Below are 14788 nucleotides of genomic sequence, written 5' to 3'. Positions count from 1 at the left end.
TAAATAACGCGGCGTCGCTCCTAGCCCATTTTCGGGCCCTGAATCGGTCGGGATAGGGGCCGTTTCGCGCCGTCGTGAACCTCTACGGCGTTCACGACGGCGCGAACACTCTGTCTCCATTTCAGAGAATCGCGCCCATTGTTCCCACATAAAAGGATTAATAACAAGAGTGCGCAGATTTAAAGTAATTTGCAAAAGAAGCAAATGTGATGTGAGTAAAAGCTTTTTCACACAGAGTGGTTCAGGTCTAAAATGCACTGCCTGGAAGTCATAGAGTATAAGAGTTTTTACGACATGTAAATAGGCCTATCGTGCATCATGTCCATGCTGCCCATCGAGCACCTATCTACTCTAATCCAAGTTTCTAGCCCTTGGCCCGTAGCCTTGTATGCTTTAGCATTTCAAAAGCTCATCTAAATGCTTCTTAAATGTTGTGAGGGTTCCCGCCTCTACCACCCTTTCAGACAGTGAGTTCCAGATTCTCACCACCCTCTGGGCGATATATTCCCCCTCATATCCCCCATAAACCTCCTGCCCCTTACCTTAAGTCTATGCCCCTGGTTATTGGCCCCTCCGCTAAAGGTGAAAAGTTACTTTTTATTCACCTTATCTATGCCTTTCATAATTTTGCACACCTCAATCAGGTCCCCCCTAGCTTTCTCTGCTCGAAGGAAAACAACCCTATCCTAACAAGTCTCTCTGGATAGTTGAAACGCTCCAGCCCAGGCAAAATCCTGGTGAGTCTCCTCTGCACCCTCTCTCATGCAATCTATCATTCCTATAGCGGGGCGACCAGAACTGTACTCCAGCTGTGGCCTAACCAGCGTTTTATACAGCTCCAGCATAACCTTCCTGGTCTTATATTCTATGCCTCAGTTAGCAAAGTCAAGCATCCCATATGCCACCTTCACCACCTTATCTAACTGTTCTGCTGTCTTCAGGAATCTATGGACATGCGCACCAAGGTCTCTCTGATCCTCTGTACTTCCTAGGCTCCTACCATTCATTATATATTCCCTTGCCTTGTTAGTCCTCCCAAAATGCATTACCTCACAGTTAACAGGATTAAATTCCATTTGCCACCAATGTCCCCATCTAATCAGACTGTCTATATAGTACTGTAATCTAAGGCTTTCCTCCTCATTAATTACCGCGCCACCAATTTTTGTATCATCTGCAAACTTACTGATCATACCTCATATTTTGCATCCAGATCGTTAATATATACTACAAACAGCAAGGGACCCAGCACCGATCCCTGGGGAACACCATTGGACACAGGCTTGCAGTCACAAAAACTATCACCCTCTGCCTCCTGCCACTAAGCCAACTTTGGATCCAATTTGCCAAATTGCCCTGGAACCCATGTGCTCTTACATTCTTGACCAGTCTCCTATGTGAGACTTTGTTAAAAGCCTTACTGAAGTCCATGCAGACTACATCAACTTCACTACCCTCATCTGCACACCTAGTCCACTCCTCAGAAAGTCCAAACAAATTTTCAAGACTTGATTCCTTTTGACAAAGCTATGCTTTATATCCTTGATTAATCCTTGCCTCCCCAAGTGGAGATTAATTATGTCCCTCAGAATCTTTTCCAATAGTTTCTCTACCACGGACGTTAGACTCACTTGCCTATAATTTCCTGGTTTTTCCCTACTTCCCTTCTTGAATAATGGTACATGAGCTGTCCGCCAGTACTCTGGCATGAGAAGATTTGAAATTTATTGTCAGAGCCTCTGAAATCTCCTCCCTTGTCTTCCACAGCAGCCTGGGATACATTTCATCTAGGCCTGGGGATTTATCCACTTTTAAGCCTGTGAGAACCGTGAATACCTCCACCCTCTCAACGTTGATTTGTTCAAATACATCACAGTCTCCCTCCCCTTGGCAGGTGTGGCGGTGGCAGGTTCAATCGAGGCATTCAAGAGGGCATTAATTTGAATAGAAACAAGGTGCAGGGGTATGGGGAAAAGAGAGGAATGGCACTAAATCATTCATTTGGAGAGTTAGCGCAGACATGATGGGCCAAATGACGTCCTTCTACACCATAACAATTCTCAGATTCTGTAAAAGCAGGGAAAAGTTGCTTTATCTCATGGACATGGTTTCCTCTAGGTGGGAAAAGCTATGAGGCTATTCCAGGTGGGACCGTATAGATGTGAAGGCCTAATCTATATGTGTCTATCCCTTTATCTTGTGTTTTTTGCTTGGGGAATAAATATTTCTAGTCAGTGTTACAAGAAAACTGGTTCTATAATTATCTACATTTTTGCAATACAGTATAGAATCCCGTTAATCCCGTGGAGTTGAGAGCTGTATGTTCTGCTGCTTTATAGGAAATTGTGTGTTAGGTTTAAGAGATACACAGAAGCTGTTCTTGTTCGGTTTGACATTTAAAATATTAAATATTGTTTTTCTTTTGTTTTAATAAAGTTTTGTTCATAAAAAAATAACCAAGCCTTATTTCTTATGCAATCACTCCTGGTGCAAATCGATCTTTCCACAGTCTTAAAAATATAAAGAATGTTACGGTTCTGGTCCAGTATCTTTGAAACACTATTCAAAGAAGTGTATGGGCTGGATTCTCTCACCCCGGGGCCGGGTCGGAGAATCGCAGGGCCGGGCACGATTCGCGCGATGCCGCCCTGACGCTGGTCCGCCGATTCTCCGATCACCAATGGCGCCGGCGCCATTGGCTCTATGCGGCCCGATGGGCCGAGTGGCCTCCAAGAAAACCCAAGTCCCGCAGGCGCCGTTCACATGTGGTCTTGCCTGGCGGGACATCGGCGCCCATCCTGCGGGGGGGCAGCCTGGTGTTGGGGGATGGGGGTGGGTGGGAAAGAGGGGGAATCCGACCCTTGGGGGGGGGGGCTCCACCGTGGCCTGGCCCGTGATCGGGGCCTACTGATCGGCGGGCCGGCCTCTCCTAGTGGGGGCCTCTTTGACTCCGCGCCGACCCCTGTAGCCCTACGCCATGTTGCATCGGGCCAGCGCGGTGAAGGAACCTACCGCACATGCGTGAGTTAGCGCCGGTCGCAGTGCGCATTCTTGCCAGCCATGGCACACGTTTGACGCCGGTATCAGCAGCTGGAACGGCGTGCTGGCCCCCTGTGCGGCAGAGGATCACTACACATAGCGGTCCGATGGCGCCGTCGTTAAACTGTCCGGTTTTTATGACGGCGTCAACACTCTGCCGTCAGAAGGGAGAATCCCGCCCTATGGAGTTTTCCTCTCTCAATCTAGCTTCAGTGACAAGTCAATCATCCCAATTACTGATTTGGAATCTTCCCAAGCATGAATTTGCTGCCATGTTTGGTAATGTAACATTGTGATGTTCTGATCAGGATGTTATGAGATATTTCAAATACAGCTTCTCGCACTGGTAATCCTACAGTTGAGTGAAATGACCATGATGTGAATCCTTCATTCATAAGTTGAAGGATTCTCCCCTCTAACTCTCTTTGCATTCCCTCCCATAATTTGAAAAACAAAATGATAGAAATGTTTCTTCTGCATTGAACAAAATATTTTGTTGATGGGTTTGAAATGCAGACTGTTATTTTGGGCGTGTTTGTGTATCAACCCATGTCAAACCCAAACAAAAATAATTGCTTTAAATAAGAAATTGTGGGTGGAAAAACCTGAAGGACAATGGGACAATTCTGCAATCCCACCAGGAAATCTGTGGATTGGAGGTTGGTTCGCAACGTTGCAGCCTTATCTCCAACCAATGCTCCCAATCTTCTCCACTGGGAGTGTCGGATCGCAGAATTATCCCTCTACTCCATGCCAATTACAGCTAAATAAAGACGATTGCACTAACTCAAAAATATAAATAGGGCCCAATGAATCATAGGAAACAGATGTAAGCCTTCATCCTTGAGCTTTTGGATAGAGATTCATGCGTTTCACTGTATAAAAATAAAGGAAAAAGGAACAACTAATCCAAGTGGAACCAAATTGCTATTTCTTATTCAGCAGTTATCCATCACATGATTAACTTCTGCTTTATGCCCACTCATAAACTGACAGCTTCTGCCTCACCGGAGACTTGGTGATGGTCTCCGTTGAGCCAAAACCTCTGACTGTGCAGCCCCCAACCAAGATTGCCAGTCCATTCAATATCACCATGTCAAAAATCATAGCGCACTCAATTTGCCATGTAATGTACCTCACAATATCTCATCAGGGCCGGAATTCTTCAGCTGTTGGGATCCTCTGTGCCTGCCGACAGCGCACTGCCGCCCGCGGGTTTCCCAGCAGCTTGGGTGGCTCAATGGGAAATCCGATTGACAATAGGCTGGAGTAGAGAATCCCACCACCAGCGAATGGCACACCGCCAGGAAACATGCTGCGGGGGGACGAGAGGACCCCCACCCCGCCCCCCCCCACACACACACACCACCCCACAGTTTTTGCCAAATAGGTCCCGCATAGTGAACACATTGGCACAATTCTCTGGCTGGTGGGATTCTCTGTTCCCAACGACAGCGCATCCCTTGGGATGGCTTCAATGGGAAATCCCATTGAGAAGCGGCGGGAGTAGAGAATCATGTTGTCAGCGAACTGCACGCTGACGACAAACACGCGGCTTGGGCACTTGCAAATCCAGCCCATCAAGTACCTGTCTCAAGTCTGTTCTTCATTGCTTGCAAGTGGGTTTTGGACTCATTTCTATTTCCAACCAAATAGAAATGCTCCATCCAATATCTTGGTCTTTATTTCTGTTATTGTCCTTTTAGCAGCACCCTGCAGATCAAGGGCTGACCTGTCGAGGCCCCTAGGAGGTTGGGACCAGGGGCAGCAGAGCCCAAAAGTTATCAGGTTAGCCAGGGTGCCGGTTTCCCTAATCCTTTCCCAATGTCAGCATTTTGATGGATGTGGGTTTCGAGCCTGGCAAGGCCGCCTGCTCCCACAAGGTGAGCAGGCAATTCAACTTGTTGAGAACCTCGAGAAGGGAATTTCCAGTTGCAGTCCAGTTTGCCAATGTGATGGGCGCCATTTTAATTCCCTGGAGGCGAGCGGCCAGTAGCAGGCCAGGGTGCCAGAAGCTCTGCCAAGCCTAGAGGCCCTCCCTACCTCCTCTGTCCTTCTTGTTGAAGTGCCCTGTCAGTTACTTAACTTTTACTGCAGTCAGGTGCTCCTCTGAAGCTGGCAGGCTTCTGATTGGCTCACCAGCCTGCCCACTGCCCTTACTCAGCGAACCAATCGCCAAGCCAATGAAGGAGCACCATAGTCAAAATTCCAGGTCAGTGACCGTTTCTGCCTGGGGTGGGTTTGGGACCCAGAAACAGCCCTGGCTCCTGTTTCCTGCTCCCCACCGTGAAAGTTCTGCCCCAAGAATTATTGAAAAGAATTAAATGCCAGCAGTTAGCTCAACACTGCCACCATGCTACTAAAAAGCGCTGGAAGTCTGGAATTCGCTCCTTCCCAGTCTAACCCCCGATTCAACCGCTCCCCCAACCAGACCAGTCCACCCACCACCACCACCCAGCTACCCATGCTGACCAGATACCACTAGCTCCCTGACCTGACCCAGCTACACTTTATGATAATGCAGCCATCTACTCCCTTCCATGTGACAAACCCAACCAAACCAATTAACTGCCCCAACCCAACTAACACCCCCCCCCCCCCCTCAGCACCCAACCCATCTGCCCCCTTCACCACCCAGTTCCCCGCCCCAACCTGATCACTCCTCCCGAGCCAACCAGGCTACCACCCAACCTACCACCATACCCACTTACCACCTCACCAACTTGACCCACCTACCTCACCTACCCTGCCCACTTATCCACCTCATCTACCTACCACCCTACACCCAACTCTTGCATCTACTCAGCTTTTCACTAACGTTCACACTTGACCTTTAAAGTTACCATAGGGTAGCTAGTGCCCTAAAAAGTGGGGGTGTCCTGTCTTCCCCCAACTCTACTCTACTTTGATGGAGTTCTGGGAGGGATGCTGTGTTCTGCATTTCTGGAAAGGTTTAGGCTCAAAAGATCCTGGAAGAAATGCGGAGCAGTTGCAAGTTGGGAATTCTTGTGTGGAGCGTTAATTTGATGAGGATCGTCTCTCAGAATATCCAGTTGCTATGGTTAAAAATCTATTTGTTTGCATTTTCATAAAGAGCTGAGATGATAGAGGAACCTTAAATTTCTTTAAACATTGTTGCACACATATGACCTGTGGACTATCAGATCTTTTGTTTTTACCTACAAGTGGTTTCCAACTTTGGGGCCGAAGAACTATTTAAAATGCAGAACATTTTCAATGTTTTAAATACTAATATTGGACCATGGTATCAATGGACTCTTGGTGTGCGCCATAAAATTGATCAGTTTGAACCAACAACAGTTTTTCCAAACTTTCCTATTCTTAATTTGTTCTTTACTCTTGCCCATACTACTCTTAAATTACAAAACAGGAACTTGCACTTATATAGCACCTTTAACATTGCACATCATTGGAGCATCAGACAAAATTTGACATTTGGCAAGTATACCGATATATTGTATGATCTAAATTAATGAATTATTTAAGAAGCCTTTTTCCACTGTGGCAAAATCCAAAACTTTTTGGACTAGATGCAGCATTAAATGCAGTACTGTCGGAGTGCTGCATTGCCAGAGATGCAGAGATCCTGCCTGTTTGTCTGGTTCAGAGAGACATTAAAATTCCAGAGTGATAATCAGTGTCCAGAGTGCTGGCCAACACTGCTCTCTAAAACAACGCAAATGAAAAAAAGCCAGATTAACTGGTCTGCCATTTCATTTGTTGTTTGTGGAATCCTCCGACCACATTTCCCTGCTCGACAGCAGAGATTGTATTTAAAAAGCTTAATTTGTTGAACATGCAACACTGGTGAGATACTCTACAAAGCAAATTATTTTTCTCTTTACCATAATGCATCGTAGCAATATTGCAAAGTTAGAATTGGGATCTGTTTAGAATTGCACAAGTTTCTCCAGGTTGAATGAAGCAAGCAAAAAACTGCAGATTAACACATTTCTTAATCGTTGATTACAAATACTCCCAGATATACCTGGTATCTATAAAATACTTTTAAATAATATAGATTTACAATTGCACCTGCTCAATGGAGGATTTTACAAGTTTGTGATCAGAGGTAAATTTATACAGAGCACAAGTCTTCCAGCAACGAGAGTGCACATCAGGAATTCAGAGGGGGGCTCGAACACCAGGAGCTGGATTTTCCGGTCCCCCAGCTGTGTGTTTCTCAGTGATGCACCATGCGCAAGCAGCGGGATTCTCTACTCCTGCCGCTTGTCAACGGGACCTCCCATTGAAACCATTCTACTCTGGCAGGACACCTGCTGGCAGGAGTGCATTGCAGGCGGGAACAACAAAGCCCAACGGCTGGAGATTTCCTGCCCTGATCCATGACTTGCAGTATTTTATAGGCACTGCAATGTGCATCACACAGGACAAGAGTGTCCTACCTCCACGCCCAACATCCGAATTAAGCATCTCCATCATGCATCAGAAATATTGAATCAGAAGCCGCGATTTTCCGATCCTTCCGTGGTGGGACCCGCTCCGGGTGATGCAGCGGGCCAGCCAAAACTCCACTGATTTTCTGTGGGACCAGAATATCCCGGTGGTAGTGGGGCCGCAAAATTCTGGCCATAGAATTTACTAATGAAGTACAAAAGTGCATGAACCATTCATTACCTTTCCACCTCACGGCGCATTTCGTCACGCTTTTTCCTGCGTTCCTCCCGACGGCGCTCAAATTCATCCATATCCATGGTTTACAGACAAATGTTCTCCTGTGCCTTAGCAAAAATCTGAAAAGAATAAATTATGAAAAGAATGACTAAAACACTGCAAGAGGGTTCATGCATGCGCATAGACTTCTGCAAATATGTGTATCTATACTCACAATTCTAGAACTCTTACCACACCAAGTTTCTAATGAAAAAAGTCTGCTCTTTTGATTTTGTCAATCTGGATTAATTCAACAAGCAGAACCGTTCATATCTATCAGCATCATATGCAGATGTTAAACAAATGTAGGAAAGATTTTCAGAGAAAACAAGGAGCATGTTTAAAATGTATAATTCTGCGGATTGTCACCATCCATCCAGTAGTAATGAGCCTAACAGCAGGCCTTTGGTCTGTTAAATGCATAACAATCAATTTGTCACTTAAAAGCTCACCATTCCAAATGTTAACACCCTTTTGTTCAAGTTGCACTGTGTGACATAAAATGTTGCAACAAAACCCCGCATATAGCGTGCTGCAAATATTCAGAACTCTTGTCTTACCAGTAACAAATGTTTCCAATTGAATAGACTAACGAGAAATAGAAGCAAGTGTGCGTTGTATCCCTGGGACCACCCAGGAGTCTCGGTGCTTAATTCCTTCCACGAATCAGACCTTCTCAGACAGGCCAATCCCTGAGGTTTAATCAAAGTATATCTTTTCCTGATATCTTTTAGTCCACCAAATGCTAATACCTGTTGGTAATCACCGTCGTAAGTTCCCCAGCACCACGAGACAGCCCTTCATTTTACAGTGATTGCAGTCCGTGTCTCGGTATGGCTGCTAGAAAAGGGAAAGCTGCCCTCACTTTCTTTGTTTACAGAGCTGTCAGTGGTTAGCAAAACTCTGAAGGGAATCTGGCGTTTAAGGCCAACTCTTTGATTGTTTCCTGTACAATGCTGGAGGCCTCCCCTTCCTTAGGAATCTTAGCTTAGAAAGTCAGTGAGCGCTGAAACATTTTGCAAGTTGTGTGCAGAGAGGGGCAGCCTGAATATTGCGGTTTGTGTGCTTCCTGAGGGTCAGCTGACCTTGGCTTCAAATAATTTTACTTGATTTCACCCTCGTCAGGAGATTGAGAATAATAGCAGTAAACGAGGATACTTAACTGATGAGTATTTAGATCTTTACACAAACATCTGTTATGATATGAACTTTTCCGTCTGTCCCAGTTTTAGGCTTTGATTCTTCACAGAGTACTCGTGCGTTTAGCTGTCACCTTAAGTATGTAGGTAGGTTATACAATGTACCAGGTTTGGGGGTATACCATGACATCATGCCACATATAAAGTTTACATAGAACATACAGTGCAAAAGGAGGCCATTCGGTCCATCGAGTCTGCACCGACCCACTTAAGCCCTCACTTCCACCCTATCCCCATAACCCAATAGCCCCTCCTAACCTTTTTGGACACTAACAGCAATTTAGCATGGCCAATCCACTTAACCTGCACGTCTTTGGACTGTGGAAGGAAACGGGGCCACCCGGAGGAAACCCACGCAGACACGGGGAGAACGTGCAGACTCTGCGCAGACAGTGACCCAGCAGGAATCGAACCCGAGACCCTGGCGCTGTAAAGCCACATTGCTATCCACTTGTGCTACCGTGCTGCCCATAAACATTTACATCCCGTTTTCGGTGATTTTCATACATCCTAGTTGACTTTACTGACCGATTTTGGTGCTCTGGGTCAGGGTTTATCCAACTACATATCAACATTCCTAAAAAGGTATTTCAAAATTTACCAAGCCCACGAACATAAATAGAGCAAACGAGAAAATAGGACTCAGTGGCAGAGTGTGCGGTCAGATGTTGATATCCCTTCACCAAGATGAGGCAGTGGTGTAGTGATATTGTCATTGGACTAGTAATCCAGGGTAATCTTTTGGTAATCTGGGCTTGACTTCCACCATGAAATTAAAAGTCTAATGATGATCATGAAACCTATGTTGATTGTCATAAAAATCCATTAGCAATCTGCGAAAGCATTTCCTCAGCATCATCATCAGGTGGTCCATTTGGATCAATGTCGCGCACCATGTCACGCAGCCTTGTTGCTTCAAACTGGATAGCTTTCTGGACTCATTCGTCCCCGAGCCCGGTATTCCAGGACCCGGGTGTCTAAAAAAATAATTGTCCTACTTTACGGCTACAGAAAAGGAAGGAAATAGCTACAGCAGCCTCCAGGTATTTGCAAACACAAGCAGCAGCAAGCAGCAAAAAACAAACTGCTGCAGCATCGCGATTTCCGCTAAATAACCGGCACACCCAGATCCACGCCAGGCACAACACGGTGGTTAAATCAACCTTATGTTGCATTTGTGAAGAATATAAGCTGCTTTGTGGAGACACAGAGTCTATGAAGCTCTGAGAGAACGATCTCATGATCCTGTGTAAAAGAGATACTGGATTTTTTGATAATCAAAGAGCTTGCCACAAGATCAATACCCTTACCCCTTCTCTATTTCTTCTGAAACCGTTTATCCAAGATGAGTTGTTTATGATTTGAAAAACCCACCAGAATACCTTATTACTGCAAACTGAGAGTTCTTAAAGGAGAATTCTGAATCTCCAGTGAGATACCCCAAGAGCCAGCAGCTATTATGCACTGGGACCCTTCAACTGTAAACAAATATCTGGACACCCCATGAATATTTTTTTTCTGACTTTACTTGTTACTTGGCCATGCTGATTCCCACTTACTGGATTATTTTTCTGAAGGTCATTCTCACCTTTACTCTTAATGACAGATCTTTTGGCCAATTACTATTGAAAGACTGAAGGGTCTATAGTTATCCAGGTTTGTTTTATCGTCATTCTTAATAATAAGACCATGTTGGTTTGTTTCTAATCCATTGGGATATCCTCTATTCACTGATGCCCTCAAGATAATAATGAGCTCTTCATGGAACCAATGAGATGGCAAAAGCTGATGATGTCCATTTATTTTTGTAAAAAGCAATTGGATGACAACAGTGTGCCATAAATAACTGTAATAAAACTAACCAGCTGCACAATAAAACATGAATGTAGTGATTCAAAGGGACAAACCGGAAAAAAGCTTCTCATGTACTCATCTGTGTTCTAAAATACATTCATTTAGAAGCAAACTCTACTTTCCTTTTGAATTTCTACAAGAGGCAGAGATACAAGCAATGAAATAGGTAGGCAGGAGTGCTGTGTTATCTGTTGGTATCTAGGTTCTCTGAATTTGGTACAGGATGCGCATGTATAGTTCCAGTAACACTGGCACAACTGAACTGATTGAAACATCAGTGAAACACAGCAAGTTGCCTCAAAGACCTTGAATGTTAAGGGAACATAATGTCAAGTTACAATCTCCTAATTTGAGGCCACTGAATTATCCATTTGAATGTTTCACACATTTGTATATAATGTTGCTGTTGTTTCACTTCCCGCACCTCGAGGCGCACAAGGCAGACAGCACTTCCATAGCTCGTAATTCCTGGAGCACGCCATTAGCCCTTTGCCAGAGGCTTACAGCTTGAGAGGCACTGCTCCATATCAACTGTGGCTGACAAGGAGTCTCTCCTGCTCTTACCACCAACCACTGACAGTTTGGAAGGATTTTGCAGATTGATAATCTGTTTGAATATAAGAACTAGGAGCAGGAGTAGGCAATTCAGCCCCTCAAGCCTACTCCGCCATTCAATACAATCATGGCTGATCTCATCTCGGCCTCAACGCCAGTATCTTGCCCGTTCTCAATAACGCTTAAACCCATTACTAATTTGGAATCTGTCGATCCCCTGCTTAAATTTACTCAATGTCCCGGCATCTACCTCACTCTGGGGTAGTGAATTCCACAGATTCACGACCCTTTGAGAGAAGTAATTTCTCCTCATTTCGGTTTTAAATCTGCTAGCCCTTACCTTAAAGCTCTGACCTCTTGTTTGAGATTACCCCACAAGAGAATGCATCTGCTCTACATCTACTTTGTCAATACCTTTTATCATCTTATGTACCTCAATTAGATCTCCTCTCATCCTTCAAAACTGCTCAATCTCTCTTCATAAGACAAATACTTAATTTCTGGAATCAATCTAGTGAATCTCCTCTGAACTGCCTCCAATATAACTATATCCCTCCAAAGTAAGGGGACCAAAACTCTACACAGTACTCCAGCTGTGGTCTCACCAATGCCTTGTGTAATTGCAGCAACACGCCCCTACTTTTATACTCTATTTCTTTATAACTATAAATGCCAAAATTCCATTTGTCTTCCTTAATGCACCTTTCTTGGCCATCAAGTCCAGGGTGTGACCTGAACACGGCGCTTCTGGTTCAGAGGCAGGGACATTACCCATTACACCACCAAGGCCGCCTTGTATCTAATAACACTCCCCTTTTTGCTGGACTGGTATTTGTGTGGAAGGTAGTTGAATCCTGACATTTACAAAATACCATAAGGTCCAGCATCTTAACTCTGCAGCCACTCTGGATTTTGTGAGGAATAAAGTGAAGCAGTGTTTGGAATGTTATCTAAGGTTGTGGGGTGGAGGTCAGGCCAGACCCAATGGTGGCGATCTGTGGGGTATCGGAAGTGCCAGACCCACTGGAGAAGGATCTTGTCAAATTGGATGTCGGATACGCCGCCGGGCGAGGCGGCCTGGCTGAGGGACTTGGACGATTTTCTCCGGCTGGAAAAGATTACATTTGAGTTGAGGGCTTCGTGACATGGTGGGGTTGTTCATGACAATGTTTGAGGAACTGTTTGTTGTGAGGGTAGGGGATGGGGGTGGAGAGGGTAAAAAGAGGAGAAATTCTACAAACTGTGAACTGTGGAGTGCATTTGTGCATATCCTGCTGTTTTTTTACACATGTTTGGAATAAAATACATTTTAAAAAGATAGAGGAGCTGTCTAGCTATAGCAGCTTTTCCTCCAGAAATGGTCGAGGCAAGGGACGGAGGGGAGGAGAAAGGAAGAAGGGCAAAAGCAGCCCTGAGGTTTGGTGAAAAATCCCTCCGCGCTCTCCTCTGGGGTGTGTGCAACAGATGTGAGCAACTGATGCCAGCTGACGGGAAGAAGAGATTGGTGTGACAAGCAGCCTGGCAGGAGGTTGAAGCAGCGTGGAGCTAGTGCCTCGTACATGGCTCAATAACCTCTTGAGGTTGGCCAGGGCGAGTAAATCCTCAGTATGTGTCTTCTTGTGCCAGGTAGCTGCAGGGCAGCCTCAAAAATGCTGGAGGCTTGTGAGGTGCTCGGAGGGTCAAGTCAGCATTATGTAGCAATCGCATTGATCTTTGTGCCGACACTTCTGTGGACCTGTCATTGTGGCTCTGAAGGGGAGAAGGGTGCAGAACCTGTACACACGAAGGGTATACATGGTCTTGGTTCTGGGCCAAGAATTGTATTGATCATACATTTACCTGTCACCTCGGAAGCAGGATGACATCAATCAACCTAACAGTGTTAGTTATTGCAATGTTACACCAATTTTCAGAAGCTTGCGCACAGTGCCCAGGGGAGAGGTAGAACTGTAGGTGGTTTCCCTGAACTGGCCATCCTGACACTGCACAAGGAGGAGGTCCTCCCATTCTCCTCAGCTGATTCTTTAAGGTAGATTGGCACAAGTGATATTGGAGGACGGTGTGGGTCCAGTGAGATAACAAGTGGGTGAAACCTGTACACAGGGGGAAAGGGTAAATGGGAGGGAGTCTGAGGTTTGGGCATGACTAAACGCATAGGAAGATTGCTGTCCCTGTGTTCAAAGGTGGGGAAGCTTCTGCGTGGAAAGCTTGTGATGTTGGTGCAGTGTGATTATAATGACTGCAATCGTGCTGAGCATTATGATCTCGCACAGTCGTTGAAAGGTTTCCAATGCCAACTAACACCCTTTCTTTTTGTGTCTCCTGTGCGGGCGAAGCCTCTTCTGCAGGTGGCGATTATCAATGCCAGCCTGGCCATTCCCTCCAATGATGAAGAAGCACCCTTAGGGAAGCACCATCACATCCTCTCTCCACACCAAACACCAGCACAGATACTGACACCTCAACAGGGTATAACGCATCGGGACACGGGCATGTACATACTGGTGAGGTCACTTCACAGTCGGAGGAGTTCCTGAGGTGATCGAGTCAGATAATGAGCCTCCAGAGTTGTCAGTAAGGCAGCAGATCAAGAGCAAGGTGTGTGGAGATTTGATGGGTGTATCAGAGAGGCTGCGTGCTTTGGCATGAACTGTAGAGGTGTCCACGCCGGATCATGTGCACTGCGATCAGCTAGTCTTCAGAGCACCAAGTTTCCTCCATGGACAGACTGGCAATTGTCCTCCAGGAGAAAAATTAGCATGTTGCAGACATGATCGTGGGTAAGTGCGCCAACCCGTACACCATCAATGCTGATCTGAGTTCAGAGGCCCAAACCCAGGGTGACAGCCAGACTGAGACGGAAGACTGATTCAGCTCTGGGACCCCATGGGTGGCAGGGAGGGCCAGGTGGTCCTCGTGGCAGAGGGCGAGCTGCTGCTGCCACCATCTGGAAGCACCTCTCAGGGAACCTCTGATGTGGGCAGCCTTTCCCCGTCCATTTGCCATGGTAACAGAAACTCCTACGGTTCTTGTAATGTGACGGGGCCCTGAAGACTTCAGCTGCACAGGGGATACCCACGAATGCCATCCAGGCGTTGCAGATCAGGAGCCTCTCTCCAGTGCAGCATCAAGCAAGGGTTAGCACTGTGCCAGAGCACGAGAAAATACGTAAAGAATGTTACACAATAGTCACAAATAGGTCACATGGATGCATTTAGCCTGCTGGTTCATGATATGTCTCATCTTGCTGATGTGAATAAATGCTCAACTTTACTAGCCCTCATACAGAGATTATTTCAATATGGCACTGTCATTGAACTTCTTTTGCGAGACAACCATGAACTTTAACAATTGGCGGTGGGGCTGGATGCCTTGATTGTCAAGGACTGCACATGATGTTCCGGTTGCGGCTATGCGGAGCTAAGCCGCATGTTCGGCAGCTCCCG

At 45.9% G+C, this 14788-nt stretch overlaps 1 protein-coding gene across 8 annotated transcripts in view; it reads right to left on the bottom strand.

Annotated features, from left to right (window-relative positions):
• Positions 1 to 14788, bottom strand: part of LOC140388081 (non-muscle caldesmon-like) — a 277671-nt gene that overhangs the window by 165434 nt on the left and 97449 nt on the right. For 6 of the 8 annotated variants that reach the window (XR_011934082.1, XM_072471694.1, XM_072471693.1 and 3 more), the window contains one exon: positions 7699 to 7814. Coding sequence is in view for 7 of the 8 variants with exons in the window: in XM_072471694.1 (XP_072327795.1) it covers positions 7699 to 7775 (77 nt within the window). In the remaining variant the exon portion in view is untranslated. Of the gene's footprint in view, positions 1 to 7698; positions 7815 to 8294; positions 8403 to 8486; positions 8507 to 14788 lie in introns of those variants that run through there. The other 2 variants (XM_072471696.1, XM_072471695.1) reach the window with 2 other exon arrangements.

The sequence above is a fragment of the Scyliorhinus torazame genome, chromosome 13 (assembly GCF_047496885.1).
Source record: "Scyliorhinus torazame isolate Kashiwa2021f chromosome 13, sScyTor2.1, whole genome shotgun sequence".
In the NCBI taxonomy this organism is placed as follows: domain Eukaryota; kingdom Metazoa; phylum Chordata; class Chondrichthyes; order Carcharhiniformes; family Scyliorhinidae; genus Scyliorhinus; species Scyliorhinus torazame.
Note: the sequence above shows the minus strand (reverse complement) of the source record. Positions and strands in the feature narration are given on the sequence as shown.